The sequence below is a fragment of the Polistes dominula genome, unplaced genomic scaffold (genome assembly GCF_049000335.1).
Source record: "Polistes dominula isolate Pdom_NZ unplaced genomic scaffold, Pdom_raw_medaka contig_37, whole genome shotgun sequence".
Taxonomy (NCBI): domain Eukaryota; kingdom Metazoa; phylum Arthropoda; class Insecta; order Hymenoptera; family Vespidae; genus Polistes; species Polistes dominula.
The window spans coordinates 87,068-105,717 of NW_028301169.1; the positions used below are offsets into that span (position 1 = coordinate 87,068).

Genomic DNA, 18,650 nt, shown 5'->3' on the forward strand with positions numbered 1-18,650 from the left:
TAATAATAGTTATGTCAAGGGGATTTCGATTGTCTGGTGTTGTTAGGTTGTTTTGTTTTAATAAGCGATACGTTCGGAACTGTTAAACTATCGCTAGGTTCTTGAAAACTTATTCCAGATGAATTAGTAGGAAGAGAGTTAGATTTATCGGTGTTAGAATTCGAATTTTGTAACTTGGGCGTCGAGGTTCTACCTTTAAATAGAACCGCTTGTTCCGTACTTTTACTAGCTTCTTTGATAGATATAGAAGATACATCGCTAAAATCGAATAAATTTACAAGCTTAGGATCAACGTGTTTTTTATTTGGAGAAATGATTCTCCTAGCAGTATTTAAAGGGGTTACGTCCGAATTAGAGGATGAACTTAGAGCACTTGCTTCTCGTGTTTTTTTCAAAGTAGTTATAGCCCAACTAAGACCTAATTGTTTTAGCGCTGTTTCCATTTCCTCGGACGAAGCGTATTTAAGTAAACTCGAGGATGGTGTACTAGTAATTTCCGAAATTCCAGATAATTCGCAAAAACTATTTGAACTGGTAGAAGACGCTTTATTATCTTTTTCGAATCTTTCTTGTAACATCCCTTTTGTTTCTTTATCAGACGTATTGCACTGTAATTGTTTGTTAACTTTCTCTTTAACCGAATCTTCCAATTCAATCGCATTATCTGTCGCATTATCTGTCGCATTATCTGTCGCATTATCTGTCGCATCATCTGTCGCATTATCTGTCCTTCGATATTCTAGATGCATCTCCTCATTTGGTGTTCTTCGCGAAAGATTTGTCGTCTGTTCGTCTTCTTGCAATGTAGAAGTGAACATCTCTCCAGTCGACTTTTTTGTGAAACAACATGAAGAAGCTTGACCAATTTTCTTATCTAAAGGACCTTGAATGGATAAGGGTGCTACGTGAATAGATGGTTTAACAGTGACCGATGATTTCGTTGTTTGTACTTCCACTGATTTTTTAATTGCTGATTTTTCTCTCTGCAATTCGTCCGTCACTAATGATTTGGCCATACAACTTTTCATAGTCATGTGACTTTTATTCCCTGTATCCGGCGTATCAAATTCTATTATCGTTGACAATTCATGGCCTATAGATTCGATTTCTGTTCTACAATTTGAATAAACAAATTGAAATAAATTGAATGAAAGACAAATTCATAAATTTCATCAATTAATAAGACATCCAATATATACAATAATATATTTAACATACTTATAAAGTCCAGTGTGTAAGGTAACCGGTGGCTTATCTCTTCCATTTGTGCGATGTCCACAGGCCAAAGATGGTAACATTTTAGGTATACCAACAGGTTCAGATTCGAAAACTACATCTTTCTCCGACTAGAAAAATATATACATACATTTTGATGTAAAAATCATTTCATTAAGTCAACTATTGAAATTTACCTCGACAATAATGTCAGTAGTTTGCGCCGGAATATTATTCCTCCCATTTTTGGAAGGACTACCACCAGTCGACTTGGAACTATCAGATTTTGTAGGTAAAGATATATCTGTATTTTTATATTGAGCAATTTTTCTAAATACAGGCATGCCAGTCGATTTATTTCTACTTTGTTCTAAAATCTCTTTTGAAAGTTCTTCGATTGTATTATCGTCTTGAGTTGGAATTTTAACTGGAGGCCACGAATTACGTTCTGGTATTACAGTTGTCATAGTTGCCGATGATTTATGAGGCATTTGAAATCTGTTTAGCTTTATATTTACTTTTTCATCTTTTAATATTCGTGGCTTAGACGATGATATTATAGCTTTAGACGAGGTAAGTTTATCGCTGATATGTTCAACGGTTGTACTTACCGAATGATCCAATTTACTTTTACTTTGGAAATGTACTGATTGATTTTCTCTATGTTTAAGTAGATCTTTATTAATAGCTTCACCTTTCATAATAGCATTCTGTGATTCATTAAGAGTTTTAGCAAGTTGATGATGTATTGCTTCTATATTTTCTACCAATCTTTCAACGTTCTTTATGCTACTTTGCATTTCTGGATGTATCTTTGTAGAATTCATTTCATCTCGAGGACTTATTACAGAAAGTTCCATACCTAAAAAGAAGAAAATTAGTAAAGGTTTAAGAAAGAAAAGAAAAGAAAAGAAAAGAAAAGAAAAGAAAAAAAGGCAAATTAAATAATCACCTCTTTGCTCGCTTCGAACTTTTTCTATAAGATCAGTCAAAGAAGCTATTCTCTTGGTATAAGTATTTTGAAGATCTTCATATTTCTTTAGAATTTCTGGACAATTCTTGAGAGCAAAATCTTGAATATCTTCAAGTTTAACGTGTAATAATTTACATTGAGGATTTTGACAAGTACACGATTTAGATAAAGTTGGTAAATATTGCGGATAAAGATCTTGCGCTGATGACATATCTTTCTGTTTTTCATAAATAGGCGAATAAGTATCTTTGTTGGTAAAAGATGTTGTAGTTGTTGTAGTTGTTGTTGTTGTTGTTGTTGTAGTTGTTTCGTCAAGTTCCTCGCCATATCTAAGTACCTTACCAATTTTCTCAGTATGAGGTATATTGGAAGGTATCCTCATAGTGCGAGGAGAAGGAGTTTCTGGTGTCGATACAGGACTGATATCTCTTTTTGCTCTCTCTATAGCACTGAGCGTTGAAAAATCTAACATTTCTAAAATTGGTGTAATACTACTTGCAGTACCGACTGGTCGCTTAGGTGCCAAAGGTGGTGGACTAGCAAATGACGTAGAAGTATCTGAAATATCTCTTACTTTGATTACTTTTTTAGATTTCATAACGGGAATGTCGTATGGTTCACGTACAGATGAATTTTGTGTATTTAATGAAGAATACATTGCAGAACTATCCGTGCTACTGTCTATTATTGGTTTTTTGTCTTTAGGAGGATCTACCTTAATCAAATCCAAATCCTTATTTTTCAAATGAATATTCATTTTGCGTGGACTGCTACGACACGAGCTGGGTAAGGATTTAGAAGATTTTTTGACGGGAGAAGAAGTTTTACTCGGTGGCACCGAGTGCGATTTTTCCATTGCCCTCATTGACGTTCGTTTAGATAATTTCAATGAGCGTTTCTTTTTCTTTGGGGTAACTTTGACCTCTTTATTATCGATGTCAATGATTACGCCAGTAATCATAGAATTATTAGAACCACTACTACTATTTTCTACTTCTTCAGGATTAATGACTGTAATTATTGGCTCTATCGGATAATGTTTAGTAGAAAGTTCTTCGTTAGTGCTTAATGCACTGGTTGCATCGTTGCACGTAGATTTGATTTCTACTTGAATACCTTTATCCTCAGAAATACCAGCATCTTCTAATGTTGATGTTTGTACAGCCATTTCACATTTTGTTGTTTCGCTCCTTTTTTTCACTTTCTTACTGACCTCATTATTATTTTCTCCATTGGACATGTTTATTAATGTTACTTCGGGAGATAAACACGTCTCTCGTTGTATTTTCTTCTGAGGCTCGTCAGATTTGTCAGGTTCGGTCAAGGATGTCATACTTGCATAATAAATGTCATCTGGCAAGCTCGCACCAAATTCTTTCAACAATAACATCTTTTGTCTCTCAACTTTTTTCAACATATTCAGTATTAATTCGTCGCGTGATATTTCTCGCCTTTTATCCTTGCTTTTTGGTGACTTAACTACTGGTACACGAGGCTCAACAAAATGTGCTTCTTTCCAAACACCTTCTCCCTTTTTATTATGATTTTCAGATTGTTTATCTGTTTCAAGGGTAATTATTCTCTCCATAAGATTTGGACAATGGCTTGCGCAGCAACTTTTTTCTGCCATAGCTTCAAATTTTCGATGTAACTTTTTTTTCTGTTCTTTTTGTAACTCTTTCCTACGAAATGTTCGTAACTCTACATCATTCATCTATCAAACAAACCGATTATACTTACAATTAATATATATAGACAGAGAGAAAGAGAGAGGGATAGAAGTAATACTTACTGGATCACGTTGAACATCGCTGGCTTTTAATTTTCTTTCTTCGGACGAGAGATGATCTAAACTTTTCATAAGCGTTTGGTAGTCGGATCGTACTTTTTCTCGTAAAATTGCATCATCACCTCGTTTCTGAGAAGCTAGTTTGTAAGTTTCAGTCGCATGAGATTCAATACTTTCTTTACGTTCTACCTCTTTAGCTGCATCTATTGCATTTGGCTATAAAATATATAACTATTGGTATCAAAACAAACACTATATAGTATGGTACTAGGTTATGAAGTAAACCTAAAATGTTAAATTTAATCTTAACGCACAGACCTCGTTTCTTATATCTAATCTTTCGACTACGTCCAGAGGTCTATTATAATTGTTTCTTTGACGTGTACTATGATCATACAATTGCACTTTACTATCTCTTAAGGATGTATGATGTTTCGGAGTTCTAATACAAGTTGATTGATCGCACACATCAGAAAAATATGAAGAGTCATCGCTTAGCGAAGGACTGTCATTGCTTAGTAAATCCGATGAATCTTGTACGTAATCTCCTGGGTTATATCTTAAATATAAAGCAAAATTTCACACTTGTTTTCTTTCAATGTTCTTTCAAAGAAAATATTGTACATATATTAAAACGTACTTTGTTAATTTTTGTGCTTTCGTAGAAATGGTTAAGATAGGTACCGTCTCACGTGGACTTTTATCGTCCTGAGTTATATGATCCGTATGTTCAATATTATCAATATTTTGTAATTTTTTGTCAGATTTACTGGTAATAACGCATTGTTGCGATGCTTCATTTTGCAGGTGAATTTTTTGTCTAGGTGAAAGACTTCCTTGAGATTCTTTGTTAATCTATAAAAACAAGAAAATTATGCATGTAGATACTAATAAAAACTATAAATGAAACAAGTATAATACCTTATCGTTGATTCTGGTTTTTTTCACAGGAGATTTATTAGAAGTAAGTCTTTTAAGTTTTTTCTTTTTAGCAGATTTATTTAAATTTTCACAAGTTTGATCTTGTTGACAAGACGTTCCATTCTCTTGACTCAAATTTCTACACGAATCGTCCTGGCTGGCAGACTTTTTAGAAAGTTCAGCTACTAAAGATGATCTTTTATTTTCCAATTCTCTAACCTGCTGCAATCTTTGTCGATGCATAGCATGTTGGTCATCCTTTTACACAGGTGTTATTTAATGTTTATAATAGCCTTTACACGATAAGTTATCAAAACATTTTAATGCTCTGCGTTGAAATATGAAATAATGCAAAAATATATTATTTACCTTTGGCACTTTTTTCAATAGTTCTAAAGCTTCCTTGCCTCTTTTCAATGCAGCTTCTCTATTTCTATCAGTTTCATCTTCTAAATCTGCAAGCGTTTCTGATTCTAAAACAGCAGCCAAGTGTGCCTGACCGATATTTTCCATATCTTCTTGATACTTTTCTTGAATCTCCATAATTTTTCTCTCGTGAAGACGTTTGAGTTCGTATTTGTCATCTTTTTCTAATTTTCCCAACTCTTGTTGCGCAATATTTTTGGCTCTTTCCAAAAGTCTATTAGATATTTCTTTCGATTGCTGTCTAACCTATACAGAAACGTTATCATACATATATATATATATATATAGAAATAAACATACGTCGTAACATACGTAGTAAGTAAACATAGGAAAGATAGGATAGTAGATAAACATGTAAAAAAGATTAATCGTTATAAATATAAATAATGTTTAGTGAGGTGATTGATCCTTAACGCACTTGTTCTAGACGCAATCTTCGTCTACGGTCGCGTTCATTTTTCTTAATTTGGTCTAAATCCGACAATACTACTCTTCCACGGCGTATATTTATGGGATTTCCACTGACGGTAACGTTTATTGACATCTTTTTACCATAAACAATTGAATGTAATCATTAAACTGTTGGAGATCATGAAAACTGACATACACAACACAGCGTTACTTCCTTCTTATTCGCATTCAAATGAATACTATTTGAAATGATAAAAAGTTATAATCTAAACGATCGTTCTCACCTTCGTCCAATGAACGATGCGGTGGTATTTATTATTTCGGTAAACGGACCAATCAGACAAACGGACTAAAAGAAGTCAACTCAATTCTATTGGACGAGAAAACTTCTCTACTTGAATTTCTTTCAAATGAAAAAATGCTGCTTCATGTAATCTTGCAATTTTTCTTCAAATTCGATTGGTTGAAATTACGGTGCATCTTTTTTTCAAACAGAGTTTTGTCTTTTAAAGAAGTATTTTTCATGATATTAATCTCTAATAATTTGGTTGAATAGTTTTTCTTTTAGATGCTTAGTTGCATCGGGATTTAATTCGAAGATTTCATTTAAAATATTACACATATTCATAATTACACATACTAAATGGATTATTAACCGAGGTATTACTCTTTCAAATCATTTCGAAATAGTTTATTTAAACATTCCAAAACTTTTGTTTTTAAACTTTGATACAAGATGGCATAAGATGATTAGATAACATAGAGTATATTACCAAAATGCATGAAAGGACGTAGAGTCGTAGATATATATCTTCCCTTCGATCACAAATGAGAACAGTACAGATGAAACAATACCGATACAATCATCTACCTCGTTACATTTACTTTGCTTCATTTTCAGATTATCTTGTGTGTGCGGTTCCAAATACAAACTCACAACGGCGTCTAATCAAACCTCGAACGAGAGTACGTAATATATACATATAAAAAATATATACATATATATATATATATATATATATATGTTATATAATTTCCATAAGCATTTTACACGACATTTATGTTGGTATATTACTACTACTACTACTACTACTACTACACTACTACTACTGCTACCACCACCACTATTGCATATCGCTTTTTTCTCGTTGCTGCATTCTTACTGTACAATCATGATTAAACATGATATTTGACATTTGCAAAAATGCTATTCGTTGACAAACAAAAAGATAAATCTAAAGAAATATGGAATTGCTGAAGCTTTTATATTATAAAAATAATAAAGTAATAAAAGAGTGTAGTACGATAGGTAAGGTGCATTCGAGTGCACGTTCCAGCGCATATAGATGTGCACGTGGTACACGTGCAAACATACAAGTTTCTACATTGAAGTTCTAGGTCATCATGCAAGAGACAAGATCACGTTCAAGACTCGATACGAGGACTGCACTAATCGTATTAATCCTAACTACATTATTATATCATTCGTATTATTTTATAAGTAAGGGTAAATTTGTTCTATCTATAAACATACGTTTGCCCATCACGAAAATCGAAATTGCCACAATCTTCAATAAAGATCATTGTGTATTTATGAAAGTTCTATTGTTACGTCACTATCTATAAATAAAATTGCTAATGTTTGGATTATGAGACGATTAAACGACCTATATATGATATACTCAAGGCAATACGTTTCTATGATATGATATGTTAACCTTTTGCAAATCTTTATTTATATTTATCTATTTACTTTTAATTTATGAAGAGTTTTCTAAAAGCAATACGCGATTATCGTATCTTATTAAGTGATTAGATAGTGTTCGAAAACAATTATTTTTATCTTTTTCTTTTAGTGAGATTATTAACGTTTTAAAAGTTTAATTGTTGTTACGTCACTTTATTATTGTATATTATATAGTTGCTAACGTTTCAATTGTGAAATAATTCAATAAATTACGTGAACACGATCAATGCTTATAATATGAATATTATGAATATTATAAATGATTACAAATATTTCTTTATTTTTACGAAATTTTTTTAAAGCAATGATAAAATTATCTTTCGATTTTTAAGTACATGCTACGATAGATAATAAAATATTAATGTTATAAAATAGATAAACCACGGTAGTACGTGTCCGAGCACTACGCGATCAGGAACACTTTTAACACTTTATCGTTAATCTTTAATTATCGTGTGTTAATTGTCGAGTTAATTATCGCGGGATGTACTTCATTAAAGCAGGATTAACGATCTATTTATTTTTATTATTAATTTCTTGTGCTTTCTCAGGTAAACCCAACGAATATCGTTTGGAACTCGTACAAGTGGTAAATATTATATATATTTCTATTTATTTTAGTTCAAATAAAAACGGTCATTATTTGAACAAAAATATAAATAATTGAACTCTAGTTCGTAATTGTCGCGTATTAAATTGTTAATACAAATTTGTTTCGTAATTATGTATAGTTATTTAGACATGGAGAACGAGCGCCACTTGCTAAAGAAATGTACCCCAAAGATCCTCACCAAGGGTCTTCTTACGAACCATGGGGGGTCGCTCAGTTGACAAACGTAAGTATTTATTAAATATATATTTTGGACTTTCAAATTTTCATATGGAAAACAAAATAATAATAATAATAATAATAATAAATAAATTTGTCTTACTTATTATCGCTAGGAAGGAAAAATGCGAGAATATTCGATCGGGAAAATGTTGAGGCAACGCTACAATGATTTTTTGGGCGACTTATATCATCCTAAAGACGTATACGCTCGTAGCACAGATATCGATCGGACTAAAATGTCTCTGCAATTGGTTTTAGCAGGTCTTTATCCACCATCGGATAAACAGAACTGGAACTCGAATTTACCATGGTTAGCTATTCCTACGCACTATGCACCAGAAAGAGTGGATAATTTGTTGAGGCCTCAAGCTTGTCCAATGTTGGTATTTTCATGACATTGCGTTATACGAAATTCAATGAAATACGATAATATATATTTTCGTATTTCATTGAATTATACGTACGTTGCAGGTACGAAGAAGCTTTAGAAGAAGTAAGGCAATTAAAAGAAATACGCGATAAAAGTGAAGCTTATACGGATGTATTGAAATATCTTACAAACAACACTGGTATGAATGTTAAAACTCTCACTGCGGCTTACGAAATTTTTAATTTATTGACAGCACAGGTAATATTTCATTTATAATTCAATCGCGTTCACATATTGCTTACACACATTATTATGTTATCTTATTTCTATTCAGAAAGCTATGAATCTAACGTTACCAGAATGGTGCACCGAGAATATTTATACAAAGATGGAGGATATCGTGTTTCTTGAATATGAAATTCGCTCATATACAGCGACATTAAAACGTTTAACTGGTGGCATGTTGATCAGACAATTTATAGAAAATATGAATATAAACGAGGAACGAACGAATCCTAGGAAAATTTATCTTTATAGTGGTCATGAAATTAATATAGCAGCTTTTACGAGAGCACACGATATTCATATACCCAAGTTACCTAGTTATGGTTCAACGATTATAGTAGAAAAATTACGTAATGCCGAAGGAAAACTTTTTATTAAGGTGATATTATATTTCCTTACTATCCTGAAACTTCTAATAGATTGCTATCAATATTTTTCTAATTATATTTTATTTCATTAATAGATGCTTTTGTGGACCGGCGTGAGCGAGCAATTAATTACGCTTAAACTTAAAAACTGTGATGAGATTTGTCCAATAGATACATATCTAGATATAGTGAAAGACGTTATTCCTTCCGATGATGACATCAATTGCTATTGGGATAGGATAACAAAAGAAGAATTGAAAAATCTATTTGTCGAGAAAATATATCTTAATTAAAATGATTTTATCCTATTGCAATATTATCATCGATTAAGAAAGAATATCCAATTCTCAATGTTCGTTTATTCATTATTGATAATTAATTTCATTCAATATTTTCTTGTTATTTATTTTTTCAACTTTTAATCTACATTAATATTATACAATTTAAAACAAACAAAAAAAATATATTATGTTACTCAATCGGTATTATCATTAATTATTGCAAACCAGTGATGTCAAGACGTGTATTTTTCTCGCGCATGCGTACGCGCATACCTAACTCATGCGCATGCGCATAGGTACGAAGGCTCCCACGTGGGAGAAATGTCATATTCTGGCTTCGCTGTTTCGTGCATTAGTTTACGTATGCATAACCTTTTTTTAATAATATCAATTAAATGAAATTGATGAATAAGATAAAATCGAGTGGAAAGGAATTAGCAGAATAAATAACACACATTTCGTCTTATCAAAGAATCTATCTTATCATGTTTACAATATCCTTATCCAATGTGTCAAAATATTCCTACCACGATAACAGACCGTATGTTACTAATTTATTACGAAACTATTTTAATCAATTTCATTCAAATGATTATATCATAGAATGAATATACATTTACGAATGCGTTATTATTATGTGCAAGTGTTATTAACAATTATTGTATCATAGTCTCGAAACGTTGATCAATTTATTTTCAGGTTAGGAAGTATAATTTGAATGAATATGGACAAGAATAGATAGGATTTTTGATCGAGAAATAATATTACATGTGCATCTTCCACATGATGTATTTTCCAGCAAATTTGAAGACATTTTTATTCCTACTTTTATGGAGATTAATTTCTGTTTTCGTTGTACAAACTGCACACGTGCCAGACGAATACTGGCAATCTTTGGAAGTTGCCCATCGTCTTGCCTTTGGATATGGATTTCTCACCTGGGAATGGACTGCGAAAATCCGTAGCTATGTCTACCCATTCTTGATAAGTTTTTTATATCGGATATTAGCTAATTTTTCTGTAGACTCTGTTATTACTTTAACGCTATTACCAAGATTATTCCAAGCTACGATCAGTGCTTATGCTGATTATAGATTTTATAAATGGACCAAAAACAAATGGATGTTGTATAGTTTATGTATTAATTGGTATTGGTATTACTGTGCTACACGGACACTTATTAATTCATTAGAAACCGCTTGTACTATCATAGCTTTATCCATGTTTCCATGGCGCAACGCTAATATCAAAAGTGTTAGATATCTATGGATAGTTGGTTTCCTTTGTACAATAAGACCAACTGCTGCTATCGTGTGGGTACCCTTATGTATATATCATTTATCTACTAGTTTACAAAACAAAATATTATTAATTTGTCAGTACAGCGCTATTGGTATTATATATCTATTAGGTTCTGCGATATTAGATAGTTATTGTTATAAAAGTTTGACGATATCTTGGTGGGAATTTTTCCGTTTAAATGTACTACAAGCGATAGGCGATACGTATGGAAGAGAACATACATTGTGGTATATATTTTCTGCATTACCGGTTCTTCTAGGATTTCATTGCGTTACATTCTTAGGAATACTTCCGCAAATAATTAAACGTCCTAAACAATTTCATAGAGAGGCGGTAATGTTAGTAGTCATTGGATGGACGCTTGGTGTTTATTCTTTATTGTCTCACAAAGAGTTTCGCTTTTTATTACCACTTTTGCCAATGTTTATATACATAAGTACAAGTTGTACCATTCATGTCAAAATCATTTCTAGAGAATTATTGAGAAAGATTGTTTTATTTATTTTAACAATAACCAATCTAATTCCTGGACTTTATTTTTCTTTGATCCATCAACGTGGAACGTTAGATATTATGAATATCTTACAAAACGATTTGACTAATGAAAATTGTACATCTGTAAATATATTATTTCTTACACCGTGTCACGCCACACCCTTATACAGCCATTTGCACATCAATGTGCCCACTAGATTTTTGACTTGCGAACCTAATTTTACTAATTCCAATGACTACGTAGATGAAGCGGATCAATTTTTTCAAAATCCAATGCTTTGGATTAGAAATAATGATTTACAGAAGCATGGAGTAATACCAAGTCATTTAATAATGTTTGATAATATTCCATCAAAGATACAAGATTTTCTTTTAAATTATAAGTTATTAAGCAAAGTTTTTCACACTCATTTTCCACAATCGAATTATGGAAAATATATAATGTTATACAAACGTAAACGATTATTTACTTGAAATGTAAAGTAAACGTAAATGTATATTCAAAATAAAACATAATTTCACTTTAGGAATAATATTAAAATTACATATTATATCATATGTGGAATAATATTTTCGCTTTTCGAATGTTGTAACTTTGAATTTAACTACAGAGTAAATCCGATAATAGTCACGAATAGAACTTTCGAATAATTATTACGGGAGAATGTGGTGGTAAAAGTTTCGATTTATTTGATCGTAGCACGATGTACATTATATATACGCTATAAATACGCTATTTATTATTACGCGAAGAAAAATTGTTCGAGACGCAATAAGGTAAGAAACGCAATGACATTTGTATGCGTTTATTTTTGAGTTAGATTAGGATACACCTTTTTTTGGTTTGTTTTGCTTTTTTTAATATTACGGATAGACAATTTGAAAGATTTACATTTTATAATTTGTGCTTTTCCATGACCGAAATGATGCGCGTTCGAATGCGGATGAGCAAAGTACGTGAGTACCGTTAGTTCAGAGAAGGAAAGAGAGAGAATTTCGAATCTGAAAGACCTGTCGTAGGAACGATAATGTTTTTAACGGTATTCACGGTAGCATCGAATACGCCTAAACTTATGATTAATCAACTTGTGATTTTTATTCTCTTATTATCGAAGCTAGCAATAATCCTTCCTTTTTCTTCTTACTCGATGTTTATAGAAATTGAAGAATTATTATTTCTTATCTTAAATGGATTTGGATGTTTAGCCGTGTACGAACGAACACGCGCATTCGACTTTAAAATATAATATTATTGTATAAAAGACGTGTACAAATATCATAATATGACAGAACAGAGAACGCATATCGCCATCTTTTACGTTCGCTTACTCGAACGGCATTTTCTCATCATAACTGGATCGAAGGTAACCCGTTATTACTTTTTTCTCTCTTTTTCTTGTTTCTTTCGGAATAAATTCCATGCACGATTTCAACAAGTTTTACGCGCGCGCTCAGAAACGATAAGAAAGTCCATTCCAATTTATATTCAAGTTGAATTTGTATAAGTATTTTTTCTATCTTTTAGGAGAATAACATTCGCTACATAATAACTGAATGAATAGAGAAAGATGAATAATTTATTGTTTGCTTTTGCAATGAAAAAAAACAAAAAAAAAACAAAACAGTTGACATACGACCAATTATGCTTTCTATAATTTCATTTTCATCTTTTTTTTCCTAAGATTTACAATATGGCTGTTGCGACTGGAAAAGATATGCAAGAAAAGAATGTAAGATAGAAAGAGAGAGAGAGAGAGAGAGAGAGAACAGTCATAATTTTTCGTCGCGTTAAGAAGAGGGAGGAGCGGCTCGACTAGAAAATGAAAGAGAGGAAAATGGATTTGACGAAGAGGAGGAGGAAGAAGAAGAAGAAGAAGAAGAAGAAGAAGAAATAGCAAAGGTAGGACACGATCATTAACTATCGCGGATGGAACGGATGAGACGAAGCAAAGTAAGGTAAGGTATCTCGCTCGCGGTCTTATGCTCGTAATCGAAGGTACAGTAAGGTGGTGCAAGCGGGATAGAAGAAAATATAAAGAGGGGACTGACTACATGGAGTCAACGTTCCGAACGGGTCACCGACCACACACTCCCTTTCTCTCTCCATCCTTCTACCATCCTTCTACCTCCCTTCTACCTCCCTTCTACGTTCACCGTTCCTTCTATCTCTCTCTCTCTTTTCTCTTCTCTTCCTATCACGCTCGCTTCCTCAGGAATACTACTACTCATCGTACATACCATTCTTTATAAAACTTCATTTCAAATGTATCCCTACTTTGTAAAGATCTGAATCGAGAGCACGGCCTTTCGTCTATGTCCCTTCTTCTAATAATTCTTTGACGTTTCTCAATATCTGCTATACACATATATGTAAAGGACAAACTCGTAGACACCTACTCATGAAATTGTGCTTATAACGTTAGGTGCGGTTTTATTGAATGGCTGTTTGGAAGACGAGTGTCTAAAACAACGAATTAAAATCATTATTTTGTAGCTCATCATTTTTCTAGACATCCATTTTCAATGGCAATTGATTTCATTTCACCAATGGAAAAAGATAGAGAGTATATTATAAAGTTATAATTAGTAATAATGATTCGAAAGCGCTATATACAGAAGGTAGTAACACGAAAGATACATAAATATATCTACGAAGAGAAAGTTTCGGTGCAATGTTGGTGAATCCGTTCTCCTTATATACTTCCATGGCATCCGAAGCGGATTCACTCAAGAGTATAGTTTCGTAGTTCTTAGAGAAGGCTCATCCTTTGGACGTTGATTCTAGTCCTTCCATTTTGTCGTTATTATCATTAATATTTCGTTATATTTGTACGCCGGTTTGCTTGTCGAACACCCCTTTTTGATGACTTTGAACACATAGTTTGTTTCTTGGCTAGGTATTGCAAACGAAATAGTTGAAAAATTGCGCAATTTCAATGACGTAAAACGGAGTCCCTTTCTCCCAGAGTCTCACTGTCGATATCCTTGATCCATCTACCTAGCCTTCACCGTGCGCGCCTTCGTTAGTTAATTGTCAATGCTAAATCGTTCACGTTGAGAGATCTTTATTTCATTGGCGGGATATCTCGTTTTACATGATCCCCATGAAATGCACTAAGTGTACTCGTACGGTAGTGTACTTTGGAAGGATCCAATACTACTTGTGCTATGTTTGTTTGTTTCCCCCCCCCCCCCCCAATATTATCGGGAATGATTATAATATTATTAACATTTGAGATTATAATTTTAAATAAGAGAGCGTAAATGATGAAATGTGAGCAAGTTGATTTAAGTAGCGATATATAAGAAGCGATGTACTTGGGCGAGGCAGTCCAGAGTCCGGCTATAGTAGAGAAAACCGGCTTCTCGATGACACCGTCATAAGACTTTGCACTCGGAAATTAGACTTTGATCTTAGCTCGTACGATTAGCTTCTCCGCTTATTCTGCGCTTTTATCGAAATTAACGAATCACGAATTACGAAGAAAATGAATAAATACAAAAAAGATATGCATAAGATAAATAAAAAAAAAAAAAAAAAAACAAAGAAAACAATGTTAGAGTTGGAAATAAAAGAATATGCGAAAGAGGGAAAGTTTAAACATACATAGGATCGAGAGAGGAAAGATATTTTTGAAATTTGCACTTTTCTCATTGCTTTTGCCATCGCGTTAGATTTTATGGACCACTCGAGGATGCACTTGTCTATTTCTAAACAGTCGTTACACGCAACCTTTTCGTGCTCGACCAATCGTAGTTGGGGAGCAACAGGTGAATGACCAATCGGGTGCCGCCGTCATAGGCGTAACGATACCACCGGCTTTACTTGCCAAGCGCCAAGTACTTAACTTCCAAAGACGTTTTACACCAGTTCCCTCTCTCTCTTTCTTTAAATATACACCTATGTGTGTATGTAGTTATAGGTATATCAAATATTCATCTATCTGCTTCTTTTTGCTTCTTTAGTTTGACTCGAGTTCATTCAATCGTTCGCTTTCTCGATTCTACTCTGCCCTTTCCCTATAGACTCTTGAAAGGAAAGGCGTCATACCAACAACCTGTTGCTCGCTAGCTTTTCCTATTTCTTTTGAACAAGCGTTAATGCATATCGAACATTATTTACGAGAAGTCGAATTTTCTCGTAGCTTCCAAAATACTCGCATACGTGATCGATCTAATTGATGTACTTTTAATTAAGCGTGTACAAATATATTATGCAACTGGATGGAATTGCAATTTCTTTCTTTTATTATTATTGTTATCATCAAGATTTCCCAAATAGAATTTTTTGAGAAATACAAAGGGAAATATAAGAAGAGAAGATCAGCCAGCAAGGTCGGCATTGCGCGCTCACAAGAATATTGAACAACGTGCAGCTGCTTTCACTGTGCCTTTCATCTATGTGTATAATACATACACACATTTCTGAAAAGTATTTACACTTATATACGTGCACGTTTTACGAATACATGAGCAAGCGTGAACGAGTATGCGTAGGTAGAACCTGTTGATAAAATTGGCGCGCAGCTATTTATGAAAAAGGATGAAGAAAAAAAAATAGAAAAAAAAGTATCATACAACACAAACGATTAGAGAATAAAATGAAGAAGAACCGGAAAAAACCACTATTTTACAAAAATTTACGACGTTGTTGCTTAAAATCTTGTCTTTTTCATTACAAATTTCATCTCGCCATTGTAATTTTGGCTATCGCATTCTGAAAGAGGTAGAAATACAAAGAGAGAGAGAGAGAAAGAGAGCCGGATGTTAGAAGCAATGAAGATGAAGAAGAGGAATGGTTGCTTAAAGTGGAAGGGATAGAAGCCATGGAAGATATGTACCTGCGACATTGGGGAGCTTCCTATCCGTTGAGAACGCCGCTGAGAACGCCACCGAGAACGCCGCCACGTTTTCGATCGCCATTTTGTCTTGGAAGACGAATTCTTTCCCTCTTACTTTGAGCGTGGAAAATCGGCAGCCTTTCGAGCGTCCCTGCGGCATTTGTTCTTTCTCTCTCTCTCTCTCTCCAAAAAAATAAGCAAAAGAAAGAAAGAGTGTAGACAAGAAATAAGGAAAGGAAAGAGAAGAAAAGGGGAAGATTAGAAATTGTATGCTAGGATAATCTTCTAACGGATCGTTAGCCTTGCCGAGAATCGAGTTGAAACGTCTAAGAAGCACCTGGCAGCTTAATCATTGCCTTTCCCTTCGAATTTTCAAATTTCAATGCATCGATATCAAAGTAACGTTAACTTGTCCTCGATCAAAATGCAAGAGAGGAGAAATGAGTAAAACTTATTTCCATGCGTCAAATTTCCGCGGTTTCGATTCCCCTACCTTCCTGTAATATCCGTCTCACGCATATATTGTAAGGAGGGAAAAGAGTGGGGTAGAAGGTAGCAGAATGAGATAGGTAAGCTAGAGTGGGGAGGAAGAGGAACGATGTGGTCTTGGCAATAGAGTAGCGCTCGGGCGCGCAGTCGCCAGGTGAGCCAACGACGACGTGCGCGTTACTGCGACGACGTACGGGGTTGGCCAGTAGTGTTTCACCAAAAACCTTTCCTACTCGAATTATTCCTCTCTCTCTCTCTCTCTCTCTCTTGTTGTTGTCGCTGCCGCCGTCGCCGTCGTCGTCATCGTCGTCGTCGTCGTCGTCGTCGTCGTCGTCGTCGATCATGCCGTTCGTTCGTTCGTTTACTTATTCGTTAAACAAAAAGAGAGAGAGGGAAATAAAAATATACGTATAGGAATATTTTCCGCATAGAAAGAGCGAGGACAGTAGAGATTTTGTTACCTTAACAAGGACTGGAAAGTGTGCTGACACAAGTTGTGAAGGGTGCACGCGCTACTACGAATTGACTGCTTGCATTCGTCTTCCTTGTTTTTCTTTAATATTTCCGAGTTATCATAATTTTCAATTAGAAAGTTGACAGAAAAGAATGGACATGTCGTGGTTGTTGTTGGATATCGAGTACCTGTGAAAGGATCGACGAGAGGAAACCCGGTTCGTCGTCGTCGTCGTCGTCGTCGTCAACGTTTCTCTCTATTTCTATTTATCTTCTTTTTTCCTTTTCTTTCTTTTTCTGTCTGTCTGTCTGTCTCTCTCTCTTCCTCTCTCCCTCTCTCCCCCTATTTCTCTCTCAAATCTTTGTTCATCGTGGGAACGAGGAGAGGAGAGAAAAAGATAGATAAATAGATAGGAAGGAGGACGTGTTTCCGCGAGTGTTAAGCTTTTATTACCGTGTTTCACCGATTGTTATTGTGTTGTTGTTGTTGTTGTTGTGTTGTTGTTGTGTTGTTGTTGTTATTGTTCCTATAATTGTTATTCATTGATCAAAATTGTAAAAAGAATAAGAAGAAGAAGAAAGAAGAAATAAGAGAAATAATATCGAAGGGATATATGGGCGGTCGACGGTGCCGCGAGGAGGACAGTATGCAGAGCGTTGCTACGAGAGGGCCGACTCACCTGGTCGCCCTGTACGTGGCGACCGCCGGCCTTCAGAACAACTCGCTTGGTTCCGACGAGGGACAGATCACGTTGCTCGTTTACGTACTTCTCGATGTACTTCAAAATAAGGTGAGTTCTGAGTGAGATCTAACGACACACCAATACACGCTGTCACCATCACTACTATCACTACCATTACTACCACTACCACCATACCACCACCACCACCACCACCAGCACCACCTGTGGGATCGTCGCGCTTCGCTTCCGTCGGATCTCTTTCTTCAATATTTTCTAACGTTAAAACCTCGTCTATTCTGAAGTAATTACATTTCGATATTGCAATTGTTCTTTTCTTTCGTTCTACTATTTCTTTTCTAGCAATAAAATAGTCATGCCCGTTTCTAAGAAGTAGGAGAAGTAGACTTCCGCGTAATCAGATAAATGATTTTCTTCGTTTTATTCAACGATAAACTATTTTTTGTTATATTGAAAAATAAAGAAAGAAACGTTTGGAAGGAATTTCGATAGAGCTATTTAATGTCTTTTTTTTTTTTTTTTTACGTAGGATTGATGCGCGAAAGGAAATAACGACAGCACGAATAAATTGTAGTTTTTATTGCATTTTTATATAAATATTTACTTATCGTACTTACACTTATCTATGTCTCGTCATGCTCGCAAAATAACGAAGCTAACGTAAGGTGGTAACTTGAGCGTTCATTGGACGTCCTCTACATAAATATGCCATGATTGGTCGATTCGATATATCTCTCTCTTTCTCTCTCAA

At 34.3% G+C, this 18,650-nt stretch overlaps 4 protein-coding genes across 15 annotated transcripts in view; 3 read left to right on the forward strand and 1 right to left on the reverse strand.

Annotated features, from left to right (window-relative positions):
- Positions 1–16,650, reverse strand: LOC107069968 (uncharacterized). Of its 5 annotated transcripts, XM_089179024.1 has the most exons (11): positions 5,743–6,165; positions 5,268–5,570; positions 4,899–5,156; positions 4,618–4,832; positions 4,296–4,536; positions 3,981–4,193; positions 2,168–3,902; positions 1,827–2,077; positions 1,413–1,721; positions 1,219–1,346; positions 1–1,113 (listed from the first exon to the last, which is right to left on the reverse strand). In XM_089179024.1, exons 1-11 carry the CDS (start codon positions 5,866–5,868, stop codon positions 15–17), a joined length of 4,878 nt encoding a protein of 1,625 aa, XP_089035150.1. In that variant the 5' UTR covers positions 5,869–6,165; the 3' UTR covers positions 1–14. The 5 variants fall into 5 exon arrangements, with proteins under 5 accessions (XP_089035150.1, XP_015183207.2, XP_089035151.1 ...); XM_015327721.2 differs by lacking the exon at positions 5,743–6,165 and adding an exon at positions 16,257–16,650 and having other exon boundaries at positions 1,413–2,077; XM_089179025.1 differs by lacking the exon at positions 5,743–6,165 and adding an exon at positions 6,509–6,643 and having other exon boundaries at positions 1,413–2,077.
- Positions 6,274–9,816, forward strand: LOC107069971 (venom acid phosphatase Acph-1). 4 transcript variants are annotated; one of them, XM_089179037.1, is made up of 8 exons: positions 6,274–6,395; positions 6,637–6,701; positions 8,034–8,071; positions 8,214–8,318; positions 8,428–8,693; positions 8,786–8,942; positions 9,019–9,348; positions 9,433–9,816. In XM_089179037.1, exons 4-8 carry the CDS (start codon positions 8,253–8,255, stop codon positions 9,628–9,630), a joined length of 1,017 nt encoding a protein of 338 aa, XP_089035163.1. In that variant the 5' UTR covers positions 6,274–6,395; positions 6,637–6,701; positions 8,034–8,071; positions 8,214–8,252; the 3' UTR covers positions 9,631–9,816. The 4 variants fall into 4 exon arrangements, with proteins under 4 accessions (XP_089035163.1, XP_089035164.1, XP_015183214.2 ...); XM_089179038.1 differs by lacking the exon at positions 6,274–6,395 and having other exon boundaries at positions 6,610–6,701; XM_015327728.2 differs by lacking the exons at positions 6,274–6,395; positions 6,637–6,701 and adding an exon at positions 6,826–7,236.
- PIG-B (phosphatidylinositol glycan anchor biosynthesis class B) lies at positions 9,911–11,959 on the forward strand. Of its 2 annotated transcripts, none has more exons than XM_089179032.1 (2): positions 9,911–9,979; positions 10,318–11,959. In XM_089179032.1, exon 2 carries the CDS (start codon positions 10,387–10,389, stop codon positions 11,887–11,889), a length of 1,503 nt encoding a protein of 500 aa, XP_089035158.1. In that variant the 5' UTR covers positions 9,911–9,979; positions 10,318–10,386; the 3' UTR covers positions 11,890–11,959. The 2 variants fall into 2 exon arrangements, with proteins under 2 accessions (XP_089035158.1, XP_015183213.2); XM_015327727.2 differs by having other exon boundaries at positions 9,959–10,159.
- LOC107069986 (RNA-binding protein fusilli) overlaps positions 12,106–18,650 on the forward strand; it is a 26,147-nt gene continuing 19,602 nt past the window's right edge. For 2 of the 4 annotated variants that reach the window (XM_015327753.2, XM_015327754.2), the window contains exon 1: positions 16,911–17,989. In XM_015327753.2, coding sequence (XP_015183239.1) covers positions 17,813–17,989 — 177 coding nt within the window. In that variant the 5' untranslated portion in view covers positions 16,911–17,812. Of the gene's footprint in view, positions 13,316–16,904; positions 17,990–18,650 lie in introns of those variants that run through there. The other 2 variants (XM_089179028.1, XM_089179027.1) reach the window with 2 other exon arrangements.

Excerpts from the sequence above, each read along its gene's own strand:
- LOC107069968 (XM_089179023.1), bottom strand. The coding sequence starts at position 5,868 with ATGTCAATAAACGTTACCGTCAGTGGAAATCCCATAAATATACGCCGT. Across the intron at positions 5,571-5,742 it reads GAAGATTGCGTCTAGAACAA|GTTAGACAGCAATCGAAAGA; the intron begins GTGCGTTAAGGA and ends GTTTCTGTATAG. Across the intron at positions 3,903-3,980 it reads GCGATGTTCAACGTGATCCA|ATGAATGATGTAGAGTTACG; the intron begins GTAAGTATTACT and ends TTTGTTTGATAG.
- LOC107069971 (XM_015327728.2), top strand. The coding sequence starts at position 7,140 with ATGCAAGAGACAAGATCACGTTCAAGACTCGATACGAGGACTGCACTA. Across the intron at positions 7,237-8,033 it reads TCATTCGTATTATTTTATAA|GTAAACCCAACGAATATCGT; the intron begins GTAAGGGTAAAT and ends GTGCTTTCTCAG. Across the intron at positions 8,694-8,785 it reads AGGCCTCAAGCTTGTCCAAT|GTACGAAGAAGCTTTAGAAG; the intron begins GTTGGTATTTTC and ends CGTACGTTGCAG.
- PIG-B (XM_089179032.1), top strand. The coding sequence starts at position 10,387 with ATGTGCATCTTCCACATGATGTATTTTCCAGCAAATTTGAAGACATTT.